General features: G+C 39.8%; 1 protein-coding gene across 1 annotated transcript; it reads left to right on the forward strand.

Annotated features, from left to right (window-relative positions):
- The first annotated feature begins 756 nt into the window (after positions 1-756).
- On the forward strand, positions 757-17,476 carry CATSPER2 (cation channel, sperm associated 2). The gene is made up of 12 exons (XM_012728540.1): positions 757-910; positions 1,570-1,743; positions 2,351-2,419; positions 8,599-8,771; positions 9,289-9,444; positions 9,729-9,853; positions 10,680-10,858; positions 11,346-11,445; positions 11,765-11,821; positions 15,099-15,322; positions 16,116-16,283; positions 17,401-17,476. Exons 1-12 carry the CDS (start codon positions 757-759, stop codon positions 17,430-17,432), a joined length of 1,611 nt encoding a protein of 536 aa, XP_012583994.1. The 3' UTR covers positions 17,433-17,476.
- Positions 17,477-17,979: the final 503 nt, after the last annotated feature.

Here is a 17,979-nt window from a genome sequence, read left to right on the forward strand (position 1 = left end):
AGCCGGAGGTCCCAACCCCCTCGCCCGGCTCGGGCCGCAGTGTGGCAGCCGCCGATTGGCTGCGCCGCTCTGGCGTCGGGGAGGCGGGACTAGCTGGTAACCGCCGAGTGGCCGCAATGCGGGGCGGGGTCGAGGTTGCGAGCCGGAACTCGGTGAGCTGGCGGGCGGGGCGGGGCGGAGCTGGAAGAGGGGTGCAGCTAGGCTGGAAACCGACCCTAAGCTGGCGCTGCGTGGGTAGAGTCGAGCTCAGGGGGCTCCCGGCGGGAGGCGCTGACTCAAGTCAGGGCTGAGTGGGCTGAGGTGAGGCCCAGAACTGGAACTGAGAAACGGGCACTCGAGGGAACGATGGGGTGAACACACTTGGGACGGGGCACCTTTTCTAAATGTCAGGCTGTTGTTGCATTGTCTTCAATTTCTCCTTATCTTGGTTTTTAATTACAGCTCTCCTTCCACCTCCTCATTGCATTGACCGGCTCTCTGAGGTGCTGGTGATGCCCATGATCCTTTTGTCCAGCCCCAAGACCCCTGCCCTTGTAGCTGTCGTTTTGAATTAGAAAATACAGTCACACAAGTGAAGAGACCTGGTCACTAAGTTGCGCAGTCTTTCTTACAAGTCATACTTTCTTTTGTTTCAGAAATCTTGAATCTTGCTACAATGTTTTGGTTTCTTAGAGGCTAACAAGGTGGGAAGGAAAAGAAAAACTCTAAACTCCAAAAGTGAAATGACACTTAATTCTTAATTTCATTTTAAAGGACATGGATACTTATCACCCTTATCAGCGACCAGGTCACATGCAACTGCCCAGAGCTGATGCCATTCGTTCACGCCTCATTGATACTTTTTCTCTTATCGAGCATCTGCAAGGGATAAGCCAAGCTGTGCCAAGGCACACTATCAGAGAGTTAGTTGGTCAGTAGCCTGTTTCTTTCTTTCTTTTTTTTTTTTTTTTAAAGATTTACTTACTTAAACATATAGAACTGGGATACAAGCCAGGGGTGTGGGGGTGGGGGTGGGGGGTTGTGAGAGGATTCACCAGAGAAAGAGTGGGGTTAATTTGTATAAATTCAAGACTCCCATTTACACCCTCCAAAAAGTAGGTAGCAGAGAGAAAATTATAAAGGTTGAAAATTCAAGGGCAATGGGTTTGGTTACTAGCTTGGAGGTCACACCAAATTTGATAAATGGACTGTTTTGTAAGTAAAATTCTGAATACAGAAGATTCAATCCACTCAATCTCATTGAATCCATTCAGACGATTGAATCACTCATTTTTAGGCTTAGGACAGCTACGATCCCTTGTTGACTTGGAAGTTTCTACCAAAGATACTTGAAACTTTGAGGGTTGAGTCTTACACTTTAATTCCTGGACATGCACAGTGCTGGTCATAAGCAATACATTAGCTGTGAATCCAAACTAATATTAGGTCTTATGTAAGGAGCTGCAAGGCCTGCTCCTGTGTTGGGACGCCCATAACCAGTATTTCTGCCCTCAGTCCTACCTTTGCTTAACATCTCCCAAAGACTTCTCTTCATATGTAACTACAGTCCTTTTAAAAATTTTCTTATAGATCCTTCCCGTCAGAAGAAACTTATGATGAGAGATCAGCATCAACTTGTGCGCTTCTCCATAAAGCCCCGTCATGTAGAACGGATTACACATGGTCGGAGACTGCTGAGCAGACTCCGAGTGCGCTGCAATCAGAGGCCTCCTCTGTCCTTGTGGGCTGGATGGGTCCTTGAGAGTATCCTTTCATGCCATTCTCTTCCAGCCTCCCCCATGCCCATGCAAACAACCAGACACATACACTCTTTTGTTAATCCTCTTGAAAAATCTGCACAACTATCACAGACACAGATAAAGTTACCACAGGATCTTTACTCCTTTTTGCCATTAAAAAAAAAAAAAGATTTATTTATGCATACAAGAACTGGGGTACAGGCCAGAGATGCAGGGGGTGAAAGGATTCACCACAGACAATGGGGAGCAGAGCAGGTATATCTACTGAAATACATTGCTGAAGGGAGCAGCAGATGAGACAGGAGAGGTTGCTGCACCATGTGTGGGTCAGCTCCCTGGCCTGGGTCAAACTCTCTAGATTTCAGTGGCTGATGATAGCTCGATAGTGCTGAGATTCCAACCCCTGTGCTACCAGGGAGGCCTGCCATTCATTTTTATCTAGAATTTTATTGCTTCATCGTCAGCCAGTTGACTTATTTTTTCCCTTTCAGATTCCATTTTTACATTCTCAGTAAGGGTTCATTCTACATTCTCACATAAGGGTTCATGCCCTTATTCCAATTGCATAAAACAGAAAGAAATCTACTGTATGTTTCCTTAAGAGAAAACAGGTTCTATCTTCACGAACTTCATCATCTTCCTCATCTTTTTGAATACAATTGTACTGATGGTTGAAATAGGTGAGAAGTGACATTAAATAAAAAAGGAAGTAGGTGGGAGTCATTTTCCTTTAAATTGATCATTTATGTTTTTGAATGTCATCTGAATTGTAATAGAGAAAATTAAGTCTCCTAGAGTAGAATGTTTGCAACTTGTTAATAAATAAATCTTAAAAAAAAAAAAACTAGTTAAATTAACGTTTTCTGTTAGAGATATCAGTGACTGATTCAACATTTGCATTTTTAAGAAATATTTATTTATTTATGCATACAGAACTGAGGTACAGGCCAGAGGTGCAGGGGCAGCAAGAGAATTCACTAGAGACACAGTGGGGAGCAGAACAGGCAGATTGGTGAAGTACACTGCTGAGGGGAGCAGCAGGCAAAACAGGAGAGGTCTGCCTGGCCATATGGATCACCTTCAGGGCTGGCAATCGAACTCTGAAGTGCTGTGATGAGCTTTCAGTGCTGTGCTTTAACCCATTGCGCCCCCAAGGAGCCCAATTTGCATTTTTACAAGTATATTTACACAGATCATTTAAGTATGAAAAATATGTAAAGTTAGATACAACTAAGTTACTAGGTGAACTGGAAAATAACTTAAAGATGAAATGACTCTAAAACCAAATTATATGAAATGTTTTAAGAACAAAGATATTGGAGCATCAATTATGTCAAACAAACTTTTGAGAATTATGAAAGGAGAGTAGAAGTAGTCACTTTGTTGTTTCATCTCCACTGTTTTTGGGGCATTTCTTAAAATAGTCTAAATGCAAAATATTTAAATATATAATAATAATTGATGTCACCAACCCACAACACTATATTATATACTTTGAAGTGTTTTATTTCCTCCCCATATGGGTGAGAATATTGCACTAAGTCACTCACATTTCCTGTTGTGTGATAACTGAAAGGTATTTGCCTTGTGGTGTTAGGAAGCTAGTCTTAAGCATTGCAATAGAACAAATAGAAGTCCCTAGAGCTAATGGACAAAATAAAATTGAATAGCATTAACCATCCTATTTGGTAAAAATAGTTAAATTGGAAACAGGATCACTGTATCAGAGGATAGATGGATTGGCCTAGTAGGAATTACCTTTCAAGCTCATAAAAATTGTATCTTATTTAAGTACATTGTTTTTTTTTTTTTTTTTTTTTAAGATTTATTTATTTATACAGAACTGGGGTACAGGCCAGAGATGTGGAGGGTGAGAGGATTCACCAGGAACAGAGTGAGGAGCACAATAGGCAGATCGATGAAGTACACTGCTGAGGGGAGCAGCGGGCGGGTCAGGAGAGGTCTGCCTCACCATGTGGATCTCCTCGGGCAGGCGGGGATCGAACTCATGCGCAAGTGGCTTAAGCTTGGTGCAGTGCTTTAACCCACCAGGGAGGGCCCTATTTAAGTACATTGCTATGGCTGAAAGGAGAGAAAATGCAAAGGGAAATAATTTGTGACTACAGATTTCTTTGAAAAGAATAATTTACCTGATAAACACTAGAACTTGATTTATTTAAGCTTTAAAAATATTTTCAGATCACAATGTTCTGTAGATAAGGGGAAATAGTAATTAACAAGCAATTCTCTAGGTCAAAGCTCCCCAACAATTTTTGTCATGTGATTTTGTTTCCCAGTAATTTATATATATATAAAATCTTAAAAACTTACTTAAGAGCTGCACTACTTTTATGTTATGTAAAAAAGCAAGTCAAAGAAAAAACTTAATAGAATAAATAGAATATTGTTAGTTTTGTTATAGAACTTCAATACTCATGTATTTTTTTTGCCACATTGCAAATAATTTATGCTGTTTATAAAGAAAATACATGATTTGTCTACAAATGAATTTTTACATAATAGTAATTTGGTTTAGGCATCAATTATGTTTGTTTTATATGTTAAACACATGTTATATATTATATGTTCAAGTGTAGATGGAAATTTAGTTATGCATTAGGGCATAACAAATAGAAAAATCTTTTATTTTTAATTTAACTTTTTAAAAAGATTCATTTATTTATGCATACAGAACTGGGGTACAGGCCAGAGGTGCAGGGGTGGTAAAAGAGTGGGGAGCAGAACAGGTAGATTGATGAAGTACACTGCTGAAGGGAGCAGAGGGCAAGGCAGGAGAATTCTGTGGAGCCATGTGGGTCACCTCCCTGGCCTGGATGCTCAAGTGGTTGTTGCTAGCTTGGAAGATGTGCTTTAACCCTTTTGCCACCAGGGAAGGCCCTCAGTTGAAATTTAAAGAGCAACGTAGAATAGCTAAATACTGTAAACTTTTTTTCTGGGCCCTCCCTGGTGGTGCAACGGATTAAAGCTCAGCACTATGAAGCTTTCCACAGCCACCCTGGTCAGGGAGGTGACAGAGACCTTTCCTGTCTCACAGTGTAGTTCAATCTGTCTATTCTGCTTCCCACTCTGACTGCCGAATCCTCTCACCTCCTACACCTCTGGCCTATACCCCAGTTCTTGTATACATAAATAAATAATTCTTTTTTTTTTATTACAAAGTTTATTTTTACATCATTTTGCACATTTTTTTTTCCATCTCGATTGTTAAATAAATAATTCTTAAAAAAAAATTAGGCCCTTCCTGGTGACGCAAGGGGTTAAAGTGCAGCACTATGAAACTAGGCAGCCCCTTCAGCAGGATTTCCATCAGACCAAACTACTCAGAGGTTTGTGATACTCAGGGTGATTGAATAGGCACTTCTGAGCTCCATTAACTGCTGAGAATGTCAGTCATAATGCATTTGAGGCTCTCAGATTGTTTGGTTTTAAAGGGAAAAATACTAAATTACTTACTCATAATAGTGGAAATTAAAATAGATCACATTAAGCCTTTAAAATTACAAACATATGGAACACCTTAGAGAATTCCTAGGGGATTTCAAACTTGGAAAATGCTTTTAGTTAGGAAAAAAAGAAAGCAAATGTCTGTGTCCAGGATATTCCAGTAAAATTTTTATTAATGCCAAAAAAAAAAAGAGATATTGCATAGGAAATTACCTTGTTCGCATTCATCTAGTATTCTCTTAAAATAGTGTAATACCAAGTAAAAGATTGTGGTAATGTCCGATGATGTTATATGGGTTTACAGATCTTTCCAATTAAAAAAGACATTCAATGGAGCTTTATTTTTAGGTAAAGTAAGAAAGCTCACAGTCATAACTCAGCCTTGAGAGCAATTCTAGGGACTGAATAGCAAATACAGTCAATTCTCAGAAACAAATAGAACAGCTCTATTATCAATTTTTGCTGAAAAGGTTAATGGCACTTTGAGACTTCTCTGAAGTATATATGGTAACTAGTAAATATAGTTATGTGGCCTAATGCAATGGATGAACAAAAAGTGATAAAGAGAAGACAAATTTATAAATGAAACAGAAGTCAAATCATTATCAAATCATTGGTTAACCATGCCTGGAAATATGTACTAGCAATGGCAATAATCATAATGAAAATAGGTATTGTATGTTTTATATATTTACTTTCCACCTGTTCTGAGGTAAATACTATTTTATAGATGAGAAAGATGAGCCAGTGTAAGTAACTTCCTGGAAGTGATAGACTTGGAAACTGGAAAAGCCTAGTCACAGCCCTAATTGTCTGACCCTAGAATTTTGCCGTTATCACTACTATTACTACCTAGAAGTCTGAATATTGGTTGTTAGGTCACATTCCTGCTTAACCCATACAGAGCTAGAAAAGGAAAGCTGACAAATTACAAAAATGGATGTGCTTTCTGTTAAGGTATGTTTTAAAAAGTAAATAACAATGTAGAACGAAAAGATGAGTCTTAGTGTCTATAAAATAATGAGAGATAATTTCATACATTAGAGGACAAGTTCTCTAGGTAACAGTAAAACTAGAAAAAGGAATGGAAACTAGATGAATAATTAAGGCATTAATTAAGTAACTTAATCTTGTTAAGGTTCTATTTCTAATGGTTTAAAATGCTGTTATGGAAGGTAATTACGCATTTCCAGAAAAGTCCTTAAGGGCTACTAGTACAAATTCATATGTTTCCTATGTTCTTGGGATTTTATCAGCCTTACTTTTTTGGTAACTTGGCCAAATCAATAGTTAGTCTCACTTATAAAACTGCCTGCTTATCTCTCATAAAGGAATTGTAAGCTCTGTTTGAACTCATGAATACAAAATATAATTTTTCAACATTAGCTGTTGCCTTTAGCCAAACACTAAAGCAAATTTCAGTGTACTACTGGCCTCACTAAAGGTAAACCTTTCTTGAAACCAGTGGGAATTTACCTGTCTATAAGGTTATCTGTTTTTTTTCCCCCTAGAATAGGAAGTGATAATAAATGACTGCCTAATCATCTACATTTTCCTGACTTGCTTCATCAAACTACAGCCTTTTCTCACCCCCAGAGAAATGTGTTCAAGCATAGATTTTCACTATCAACTCACAACACTGGCCAAGATTCCTGGTTACCTCCCTGGGCTCCTTGACTCTTTCCATTAAGAATCTTTTACCTTGCTATGGTAGGCTGAAGCATTCCAAGAATTTTTAAAAATCATGTTTTGATCTCCAGATAATATACATTTTTGTTAGTTGATATAGACTTGTAGGCAATCACTTCTGTTCTTCTAAGGCAATTTCTGTTTCTCTTACCTGGGTTCATTTAGTTTCTATAAAATTATCCCTTTCTCTGCAAAAAGTAAAAATGCTTTTTCTTCTATAATTTGAACTTACAACTCAAGCTATCAGACTCTTTTCTCTAAGACCCTTTAGCTTAGACTACTTTCGCCAAAACAGTAAAAATTGTAGCTTTACGTTTTCCAGCCTTAAATGTGATAGTACTGAGATACTTTTAATAATCCCATGCTTCTTTCCTATTGAAAAAACATTGTATTTTATTGAATCTAAGCTGTTATCAATGGTAGTATGTAACCTATCACTAGGAAAGAAAAATTATCTTCAATTAATCTGGTAAATACTATTGATTTTAATTATGGTTCAGCCTAATTTTAGAAAAGATAAAATATGAAAAGCTTTATCTTAGAGTTAGAGAAGTATTACATGAAAAAGAAGAATTCACTGATAAAGTACAGAGCCTGAAGAGGCATAGTATGACTTCACTCTTTTTAAGGAAGAGTTAGCCCATCTTGAGAGGGTTGAAGTATGATTCTGTTCTTTTTGTCTTGATCTATTCCAGAATTAGGATGACAATAAATTCATAGCACCATAATAGTGATTCTTATTTAACTTTATAGCTTCCTTTGTTTTGTTTTTACTTAATTATGTTTATTGAGATATCAGTGATTTATAACACTCTATATGTCTCTGGGATATAGGTTCATATCTACAAATGTATATCACACCACGTCCACCACCAGTGTTCCAAAAATCCTCCACCACAGTGCATTGGTTACTTACTCCTTTTGCTCCCACCCACCCCTCCCTTTTTCATTTTTCATTGCCTCAGTTCCGCTATAAGCCTATTTTGTTATTTTAGGGCTTGGGGGTTGTTGTTTTCTTTTTGGTGTGTGTATTTATTTATTTCCTGTTAAGCCTATTTTGATCTCAATGTTTTATTCTACATCATGGTGTATATCTATTAAATGTATAAAAAAGATGATGAGAGTTATAGATAAAGGTAATGAGTTAAGCAATAGCAATTTGCAAATAATAGGATTCTGGAGAGGAATTATAGATTTAATTTGCATTGTAGAAAAAATCAATTTTAGACAGAAAAGAAAGAGAAAGTTTTAAAGGTTAACAGTAAAGAACCAAATAATTTCTTATTATAACTCAGTATGCCCCATGAAGCTGGTTTCTTGTTTCTACATTCCTTATAAAGCCCTTCATACATCATCATCTTGTATTTTCATTCTGTTCTCAATGCCCTATTGCTTTCTCATGAAGTTTGGGTCTAGGATAACAATGCAGCAGGCAGGGTTACTGGGGAGCAATCCTTTGCTAGCTGTGTGATTCCAGAGTAGAAAGGCAGGGGTTTGCAGCTGGAGATATAGTAATACTGGAAGAAGCTGAATCATAGCTATTTTTCATGTTCAATTCTGTTCTCTCCTGTATATCACAGGTTGAAGTAACAGTAGTGTTAAGAAGAGAAACTCAAAAATGGAATAGCAGTGGGTACAACTGTATATATAGAAATTTCAGCTTCCCACTTCCTTAACCTTTATTCATTCTTTGCTCAATTCTTAGAATTGCTCGAATCCTCAAATACTAAACTGTGGCCACTGAAGCTGACTCTGGAGTTGGCAGCTTGGTTCATCTTGCTTATTTTCATGTTGGAGATCCTTCTTATGTGGCTCTCCAGCTTTTTGCTCTTCTGGAAGAATGCCTGGAATGTATTTGACTTTGTTATCACCATATTGGTAAGGATAGATTTCCTGTGAATTAGTTTAGTGGCTGAGGAATGTGCCTGGGTGAATCAAAATGACAAGAAAAGATAATTAGATCAGAGGAAGAAAAAATAGAAATGTACCTAACTTCTTTATTTTGATTGTTTCCTAAAATTCAAAGTCAGTAATTAGGAGGTATTAGGAGCAAAGTAGCATCTAACAGTACCATTAACGCCAGCGATAACATATTTACCATTTACTTAGTACTTACTGATTACCAACCACTGTTCTAAGTGTCTTACATGTATTTTCTCATTTGAACACCACAAAAATCCAGTAAAATAAGCACTATGTCCCCTTTGTATGACTGAGTGAGATGAAGTACAGGGTTTAAGTAATTTTTTTATAGCAAGGCTGAATGGGAAACAATCCCTAAAGAATGTCATTCAAGATAATGCCCAAGGAACTATGGAGATAATGAGCTAATGAAAGGGCAACCATGTGGGGGTGCTTTGGGGTATATTTTAAACATAATCTGTGTTTTCCACAGTCCCTGATTCCAGAAGTTGTGGTGCTGGGAGGGGTAGAAAGCCAGTCTGTATGGCTCCAGTTGCTGAGGATCTGCCGGGTGCTAAGGTCTCTCAAACTCTTTGCACGGTTCCGTCAAATTCGAGTCATTATTTTGGCCCTGGTCAGGGCCCTCAAGGTGATTTGACTGTTGCAGCTAAATCAGGTGGGAAAGGTGGATAAACATAGGGGTTTAATATGAAACAAGTCTGGGTGAATCAAAGAAGGCAGTGAAAGATCTTGTGAAATGCTATTTGATGAGAAAGGGTATTTATAGACAAGCTGCTGTGGTCTAGAGATGACTGGGATCAGTACTGGACATGACTTGGTTTGGTGTGGGGGTTGACAGGGTGGTCTTGACTAGACTATAGGTAGAAATCAACCTAGTCCGGCTCAGTTCTGACTTGAGGTCATGGCTTCTAGAGCATGACCTTCCTCTGGATGTTGCTGCTCATCTTCTTCTATATTTTTGCTGTGGCTGGTGTCTACTTCTTTGAGAATTACACTCGTTCACCTCGCCAGGACCTGGAATACCAGATGTTCTTCTCGTAGGCAAAACTGGGGGTACTTTGGGTGGGGGGAGAGAATTTGGGTTAAAAACTGGGAACCTAGTTTAAAGAATAGTAATACAAAAAATATAGTCTGTTGTAAGAAACTGGAACAGAACACAGTAAGGAGAAGGAAAGAAAAAGCAGGTAGCATGTGGTATTAGTGCTGACTTTGAGGATAAAGCAACAAGCTCCAGGTTTGCTCTCAGTTTGTAAATTTAAAAACAGTCTAATAACCATCTTAAACTATATAGAATCTATTCTACTGGCTAAGCCTTGGTTTCTATGCCTCAGTTAGCTCTTTTGAAAAATGAGAATAGTGGCAATGCCTTGTGAAAGTATGAGAAAAAATGAAGTAAAGCGTTTTAGCACTTAGCACTGAATGATCACTAAATATTCCTTTGATTCTCAAGCATGGTCAGTGATTTTATCCCAATCTTGGTATGGGGATTATACCTATATATACTTACACTCACTCAAAAGTAAAGTTCTGATAAAATCTTTGTCTAGATTACTAGTAGAAAGTCAATTTGGGTTTAGAGAAGATAACATTACTTATGACTTGGAATCCAATTTTGTTATTGCCTCTCGATTGACTTAGGCTGTTTTGTAAGAGTATTAAGAAAATTCTAGAATTCATGCTACTTGGGCTGTGGTATTTCAATAAATTGTAGAAAGAGAACTAAAAAGGAAATAAAAATTTAGATAACTCCTGAGACCTTTTATGATGCAGTTATTCTCATTTGTTAGGTAGATTCATAAATGTTTATGTCACAGAGACTTAGGTCTCTGTACTATCTATAAACATACCTCCTTTTTTCTCTAGGGACATTCTGAATTCCCTGGTGACAGTGTTCATTCTTTTCACCTTGGATCATTGGTATGCACTGCTTCAGGATACCTGGAAGGTGCCTGAGGTCAACCGCACCTTTAGCAGCATCTATGTCATCCTCTGGTTGTTACTTGGTTCCATTCTTTTTCGAAATATCATAGTAGCCATGATGGGTAAGCATAGAGGAAGTGCAACTAAGTGGGAGAGGTAATCAAGAAAAATTAGGGTGAAAGCTAGCATTGGTGGATTATGGTTAGAGAGAGCCCGGTGTAGTGGGAAGGCTATAGTAGGGCTTGCAATGGATATTTCAGTTGGTTTCTCCCAATCTAAGCCCTCCAGTCACCACTATCTCCCAAGTTCTTTTTTTTTCTAAGATTTATTTATTCATACAGAACTGGGGTACAAGTCACAGGTGCATGGGCGGTGAGAGGCTTCACCAGAGACAGAGTGGGGAGCAGAACAGGCAGATCGATGAAGTACACTGCTGAGGGGAGCAACGGGCAGGTCAGGAGAGGTCTATTGCACCATATGGACCACCTCCAGGGCTGGGGATCAAACTCACACTGAAGTGGTTGCGGCCAGCTTGCAGTGCTGTGTTCTAACCCATTGCGCCACCAGGGAGGGCCCTATCTCCCAGTTTCTAATGGTCCTTTGGGGCAGTTACTAACTTCCAGAATATCAGGAATGAACTGAATGAGGAGATGACACATCTGGAGGTTCAGCACAAAGCTGACATGTTTAAAAGGCAGATTATCCAGAGGTATGCTTTCCCATTTTCAAACCCAATTCTAGTTTCAAGATTTGCCTGACTTCCTTTCCTCCTTCATCTTAAGCTTTAATCTCATTTTCTGCTTTGTGACAGAAGATTCACCCATAGTTAGAATCTCCCATTCCAGAATATGGCCTGCTTCTTGTTCCCCACTGTCAAGTTTTTCCTACTCTTTTTTATACCTTTATTACAATTTGTTCTCCCTGCTCCATTTTCTTCACTTTCTGATCTGTTTCTTTTCTTACTATACTATTGCTTCAGCATAGCTTTCTTTTTATTATTATTATTGCTATTTTTTTCTGTTTTACAGGAGGCAAAACCTAGCCCCGGATGGACAGAAGTCAAGCATTACCAAAATGAATATAAGGTTAGGAGCATATATGTGAACTAGTATGAGCATATCTAGGGGAGGAGAGGGTAGAAAACCAAAGCTGATTTATTCAATAATTATTTATTGTATTGGTTGAATGGTGGTCTCTTGAAAAATGTCTATATCCTAACCCCCTGAAACCTGTGAAAGTGACCTTATTTGGAAAACAGCTCTTTGCATATATAAATTAAATATTTTGAGATATAATCATCCAGGACTATCCAGGTAAATCCATAAAAGAATAAATCCTTATAAGAGGAGAAGACATAGCTTTAGAAAATAGGAGAAGGCAATGTAAAAATGGAGATAAGAGATAAAGCAGTAAGTCAAAGGAAGCTGAACTATTCAGGGCAACTGCCAGAAGCTAGATGAAGCAAGGGGCCTTCTCCAGAGCTTTCAAAGGATAAATGGCCCTGCCAACATCTTGATTTCAGATTGGACTTTCAGAACTCTGAGAGAATATCTGTTATTTTTAGCTACAACGTTTGTGGCAATTTGTTACAACAGCCACAGGAAAGTAATACAAATACCTTCTATGAAACACTATTCTAGACCTTGAGTATTCAACAGTGAACACTAGAACAGGAGAAATAAAAAATTCATTTGTTCATTGAACAAATACAGTGATTTTTGAGTTTCTGTTAGGTGTTTGGGATTTATCAGTGAACAAAATAGATAACTGTTTTCAATGAGCTGGTGTGCTAATAATAGGGAAGAGACAGTATACAAAAGCCATATTAAATAAGTAAATATGTTAAAGTATAAGAATTATGAAAATAAAAAGAACAGGTTAAGGGAGTTAGTATATAGGATGGGGGCTGTAGATGTATTGTAATAGTATTTACAGTAAGACTTTAAGGAGGTGAGGGGATTACTATGTAGAGTTCTATAGGATGAGCGCTATTGGCAAAGGGAACAGTTAGTATAAATGTTCTAATCCAGAAGCATGCCTACCATGTTTCAGAAACAGCAAGGAACCCATTGTGATTAGAGCAGAGTGAGTGGGGAGAGAAGTGCTAAGAAATGAGGCTAGAGAAATACTGGGTACTCGCTTCTGTAGGACTATGTGGTCTTTGTAGGAACTTAGCTGACTTTGCTGAAAAGCAGAGCAGTGACATGAAGTGGCTTATATTTAACAAAGTTTTTTCTGGTCGTTGTCTTGATGATCGACTATATATAAGGACATGGAGAGGAACTGAGAGGTCAGGAAGTTCGGTGTCTGTCTAGGTAAGAGGTGATGGTGATTCAGGCCACAGTGGTACCAGTGAGAAAAGATATATTGACGATAGAAGCACCAGGATTTCTGAGATTTAGAGAAGAGTTAATGATGACTCCAAAGTCTTAAATGTGTAACTAGAAAGATTGATTAGCGGAAATGGGGAAGAGTGGGTGAAAGAGGTTTGGTGGATAAAAAAGTTAGTTTTGCTTGAATCTGAGATGTCTATGAGACATCCCAGTGGTGATCTGTGAGTAAAATTTGATACAAATTTGGATTGATAAAATGATAGGTAGCCTGGAGTTTTAAATTTTATTTAGTAGGACTTAAAATTCAGGAGATGTATCCATGAAAGTATTCACTATGGTTGGAGAAGACAAAAGACCAAGAGCTGAGTCAGGGTCCCTCTTCTATTCAGAGATGGAATCAAGAGGGCAAAGGCTACAGCTGTGGTGCAGTAAAATGGGGAGCTAAGACTTGGCAAAATAATGTAGTATGGGGCCTCCCTGGTGTCACAAGAGGTTAAGTCTTAGCACTATGAAGCAGTATCAGTTTTGATACTGACCCACATGGCGCAGCAAACTCTCCCTTCTTGCCCTTTGCTCCCCTCAGCAGTGTATTTCAGTCAATCTGCCTGTTCTTCTCCCCAGTTTATCTCTGGTAAATCCTCTCACCTCTCATGCCTCTGACCTGTACCCCAGCTCTTGTATGCATAAATAAAGATTTAGAAAAAAGTAGTATGTGGGAGCTTGAGTAAAATTGGCAAAAGCTATATAGGCAGTAAAGGATAGTGATAAGGATATATAGCAGAGGGTCATTGAGGTTAAAAGTGCTTCAGTTGGGCCCTCCCTGATGGTGCAGTGGGCTAAAGCACTGCACTAAAAAGCTAAAGCCACTTCCGCATGAGTTCGATCCCCACCCGCCCCGGAGGAGATCCACATGGCGTGGCAGACCTCTCCTGACCCGCCCGCTGCTCCCCTCAGCAGTGTACTTCGTCGATCTGCCTGTTTTGTTCCCCGCTCTGTCTCTGGTGAAGCCTCTCACCCTCCGCATCTCTGGCCTGTACCCCAGTTCTGTATGAATAAATAAATAAATCTTAAAAAAAAAAAAGTGCTTCAGTTGGCCCTCTCTGGTGGCACAGCAGGTTAAAGCACAGCATTGCAAGTGAGCCAGCTGCTTCAGTGCGAGTTTGATCCCTGGCCGGAAGATGACCCACATGACATGGCAGACCTCTCCTGACCCACCCGCTTCTCCCCTCAGCAGTGTATTTCCTCTGTTTGTGTGCTCTGCTCCCCACTCTGTCTCTGGTGAATCTTCTCACTGCCCCTGCATCTCTGGCCTGCACCCCAGTTCTGTATGCATAAATAAATAAATCTTTAAAAACAAAAGTGCTTTAGTTTGGGCCTACCTGATGCTGGTGATGCAATGGGTTAAAGCACAGCAGTACTACGAAGCTATCTGCAGCTAGCAGCTAGTTAGATCCCCACCAAAGAAATGACCCATATGAACAGACCTCTTCTGTCTTGCCCTTTGCTCCTCTCAGCAGTAAGTCTGCCTGTTCTGTTCCCCACACTGTCTATGGTGAATTCTCTCATCCCTCACACCTCTGGCCAATACCCCATTTCTTGTATCATAAATACATAAATCTTTAAAAAGAAATAAAGTTTTTAAGTAAGTACTTAAGTCGTAGCTCTAGGGGGTAGCCAGCGCCAGGACCAGAATAATGAAAGTACTAATTACCTCTTATAAATGTATTTGAAGCAGGGCCCTCCCTGGTGGCACAAGGGGTTAAAGTTATGAAGCTATGGGCAATCACTGTAGCACAAATTCAATCCCTGGCCAGGGAACTAACCCTCATGGCACAGCAGACCTCTCCTGTCTTGCCTGCTGCTCCTCTCAGCAGTGTATTTCAGTAAATCTGTCTATTCTACTCCCCACTCTGCTTCTGATAAATCCTCTCAACCCCTTCACCTCTGGCCTGTACCCCAGTTCTTTATGCATTAATAAATCTTTGAAAAAAATTATATTTGAAGCAATAAAATTTCCCTTTTCTCATAGAGAGGAAAGTCAAGAGGAATTTTCACCCATATCAGAAAAAGTTTCTCTGGATATGTCTCATGAGAAAACAACTCCATTAAAATCAAAAAGGCCTGTGCCAAAACGGAGAAGGAGTTCATCTTCTTCCTCCTCCCCTTCTTTTGCCTCCTCTCAATCACCATCAGAATCATCATCGTCATCTTCAACCTCCTACTCTTCAGACTCCAAAATTTTGGACTCTATTGGTAAGCAGAGGTGTTTTTTGTTTGTTTGTTTGTTTGTTTTTTGTCCTTATTTTTGGGCGGGAAGACTGGGTAAGTGTGATTACAGTTTTTTGTCTGTTGTGAACAAGTGGTCTCTTGGTGTTGTACCTTTTTCCATCTCTACTTTTTTGTTTTTTCTCTTATCCCTGCTTCCCCCCACCCCCACATACACCATAGGATTTATCATCTTTTACTGAACATCCACAAATATGGATTTTTTTTTAAAGATCCAGGGGTACAGGCCAGAGATGCGGAGGTTGAGAGGATTCACCAGGGACAGAGTAGGGAGCAGAACAGGCAGATCAACGAAGTACACTGCTGAGGGGAGCAGCGGGTGGGTCAGGAGAGGTCTGCCGCACCATATGGATCTCCTGAGCAGGCGGGGATCGAACTCATGTGGAAGTGGCTTTAGCTTCTCAGTGCTGTGCTTTAACCTGCTGCGCCACCAGGCAGGGCCCTATTTCATTTCATTTCATTTCTTTTTTTTTTTATTATTTATTCATACAGAACTGGGGTACAGGCCAGAGATGCAGAGAGTGAGAGCATTCACCAGGGACAGAGTGGGGAGCAGAACAGGCAGATCGACGAAGTACACTGCTGAGGGGAGCAGCGGGCGGGTCAGGAGAGGTCTGCCACGCCATGTGGTTTCCTCCGGGGCAGGCGGGAATTGAACTCATGCGGAAGTGGCTTAAATTCCTTAGTGGTGTGCTTTAACCCGCTGCGCCACCAGGGAGCACCCTATGTATGTATTTTTAAGACACATTCCTCCCTCCAGACCAGTTGGACTGGGAGACTCACGTACACCAGAATCTGCCTGGACTAATGGAAATGGATCAAGATGAACGAGTTGTTTGGCCTAGAGATTCACTCTTCCGATATTTTGAGTTACTAGAAAAACTTCAGTATAATCTAGAGGAACGTAAACGGTTACAAGAGTTTGCAGGTATGGATTGAAGGCAGTCAGGGGAACCAGGAATTAAATAGATTGAAATAGTACTTCTATTTGGGGAGAAAGAGGATAGCCACTGTTTTAGCATCTAGACTCTGAAATCCCACGTCACACCTAAAAGTGGCAAATTCGTGGCTCATCATGTCACATTCTGGATATAGGTTCTGATACCTTCTCACCTAGAGAGAACCTGGCAACTCTTCCTCACTAGTAAGTTAACACCTGAATACCATGAGGTCTGAGAGTGTCTCTCCTAAGTAAAGAGTATCTAATTCCAGTTGTTTGGAACTAGGGCCAAGTAGGCTCTTGCTTTTTTTGAGCAGCTCACCTCTTTTGGTACCAGTTTCTTTTTTTAAAGGTCACATTTCAGACCTGAGCAATGGGGCTTCAAGTTCTATGGGGATTAGACAGTGAATAGAATGCCCACAAGTGCCCACTGCCTCCTTTCCCCAAAAGAATTTTATGAAATACAGACTTCTCTTCTGTTCAGTTCCTTCTATTGTCAGCCTACTAAAAAAAAAGCATGGGACTTAAATGTCAGAGTTTGATGATTTAAGCTGAGAGTTACCTGATCAAAGTTGTTTCCCTTAAATTTCTCACTTGAAATTATATTGCTTGGAGATTAATTTGGATTAATAACTACTTTTTATGGTTTAATATAGAAAAGTATTACTTTCTTTATACTTAATTGCATTAATTCAAGGTGAAAATAAAAATTAGGAAAGAGATATGTAGGTATGGGTGGTGGGCACAGGAGGGCAACGAGAGGAATTTCTGATGTTGGAACATGGAATTTAGTGCAGAACATCAGACAGACTTTGCTCACTTCAAAATTTGCCTGAAGTTAGTTTTGCTTTTCCTCTTGTCTGCAGTCCTTCCTTCCCATTTATTCTCTGGGAAGAACAGAGGAAGAAGGAGAAGGTGGCATGCTGGCTTCTTTAATCCCAATTAATTCATCTATGACAAAGTATATTCAGATGGTTTAATTTAAAATAAAGATTCATAAAGACTTGTGTGGGACTGTAGAACCCAAAAAAGCAGGGTCTTCATTAAACATTTGCATGTTTGGAATGTTCTTAGCTCTCTAGCCTCACAGTCTGTTTCTTTACAGTGCAGGCACTGATGAACTTGGAAGACAAGTGAAAATGACAATGGAGGGCTCCCATGTCTTTGGCAAAGATAGTGAAGAGGAGAATTGGAGATGGAGAACTCAGAGTATAAATGTCTAATAAATATTGCTGGTAATTGCTCAGTGCTGTTGTCTTTGAGACACAGGGGATACTGAAAGGTACAAGGTCAGGTATAAAATGACCTGTGCAAGTGGAGCCGGTGGGCCTTAGCTTTCTACTTTCACTATAGTTCCTGAGTCTGACTCTTACCCCTTCTTTTTTTTTTTTTTTTAAAGATTTATTTATTTATGCATACAGAACTGGGGTACAGGCCAGAGGTGCAGGGGCGGCAAGAGGCTTCACCAGAGACAGAGTGGGGAGCAGAACAGGCAGATCAACGAAGTACACTGCTGAGGGGAGCAGCGGGCGGGTCAGGAGAGGTCTGCCACGCCATGTGGTCTCCTCCGGGGCAGGCGGGAATCGAACTCATGCGGAAGTGGCTTTAGCTTCTCAGTGCTGTGCTTTAACCCGCTGCGCCACCAGGAAGGGCCCTCTTACCCATTCTTTCTTGCAACTTTTGC

Source organism: Condylura cristata, unplaced genomic scaffold (assembly GCF_000260355.1).
Source record: "Condylura cristata isolate star-nosed mole 26May11 unplaced genomic scaffold, ConCri1.0 scaffold00023, whole genome shotgun sequence".
Classification (NCBI taxonomy): Eukaryota; Metazoa; Chordata; class Mammalia; order Eulipotyphla; family Talpidae; genus Condylura; species Condylura cristata.

What these genes read in the sequence shown, in the direction of transcription:
- CATSPER2 (XM_012728540.1), top strand. Translation starts at nt 757, where the DNA reads ATGGATACTTATCACCCTTATCAGCGACCAGGTCACATGCAACTGCCC. An exon ending in TGTACTGATGGTTGAAATAG is followed by an intron (nt 2,420 to 8,598) that starts GTGAGAAGTGAC and finishes CTCAATTCTTAG; the next exon opens with AATTGCTCGAATCCTCAAAT. An exon ending in ATTACCAAAATGAATATAAG is followed by an intron (nt 11,822 to 15,098) that starts GTTAGGAGCATA and finishes CTTTTCTCATAG; the next exon opens with AGAGGAAAGTCAAGAGGAAT.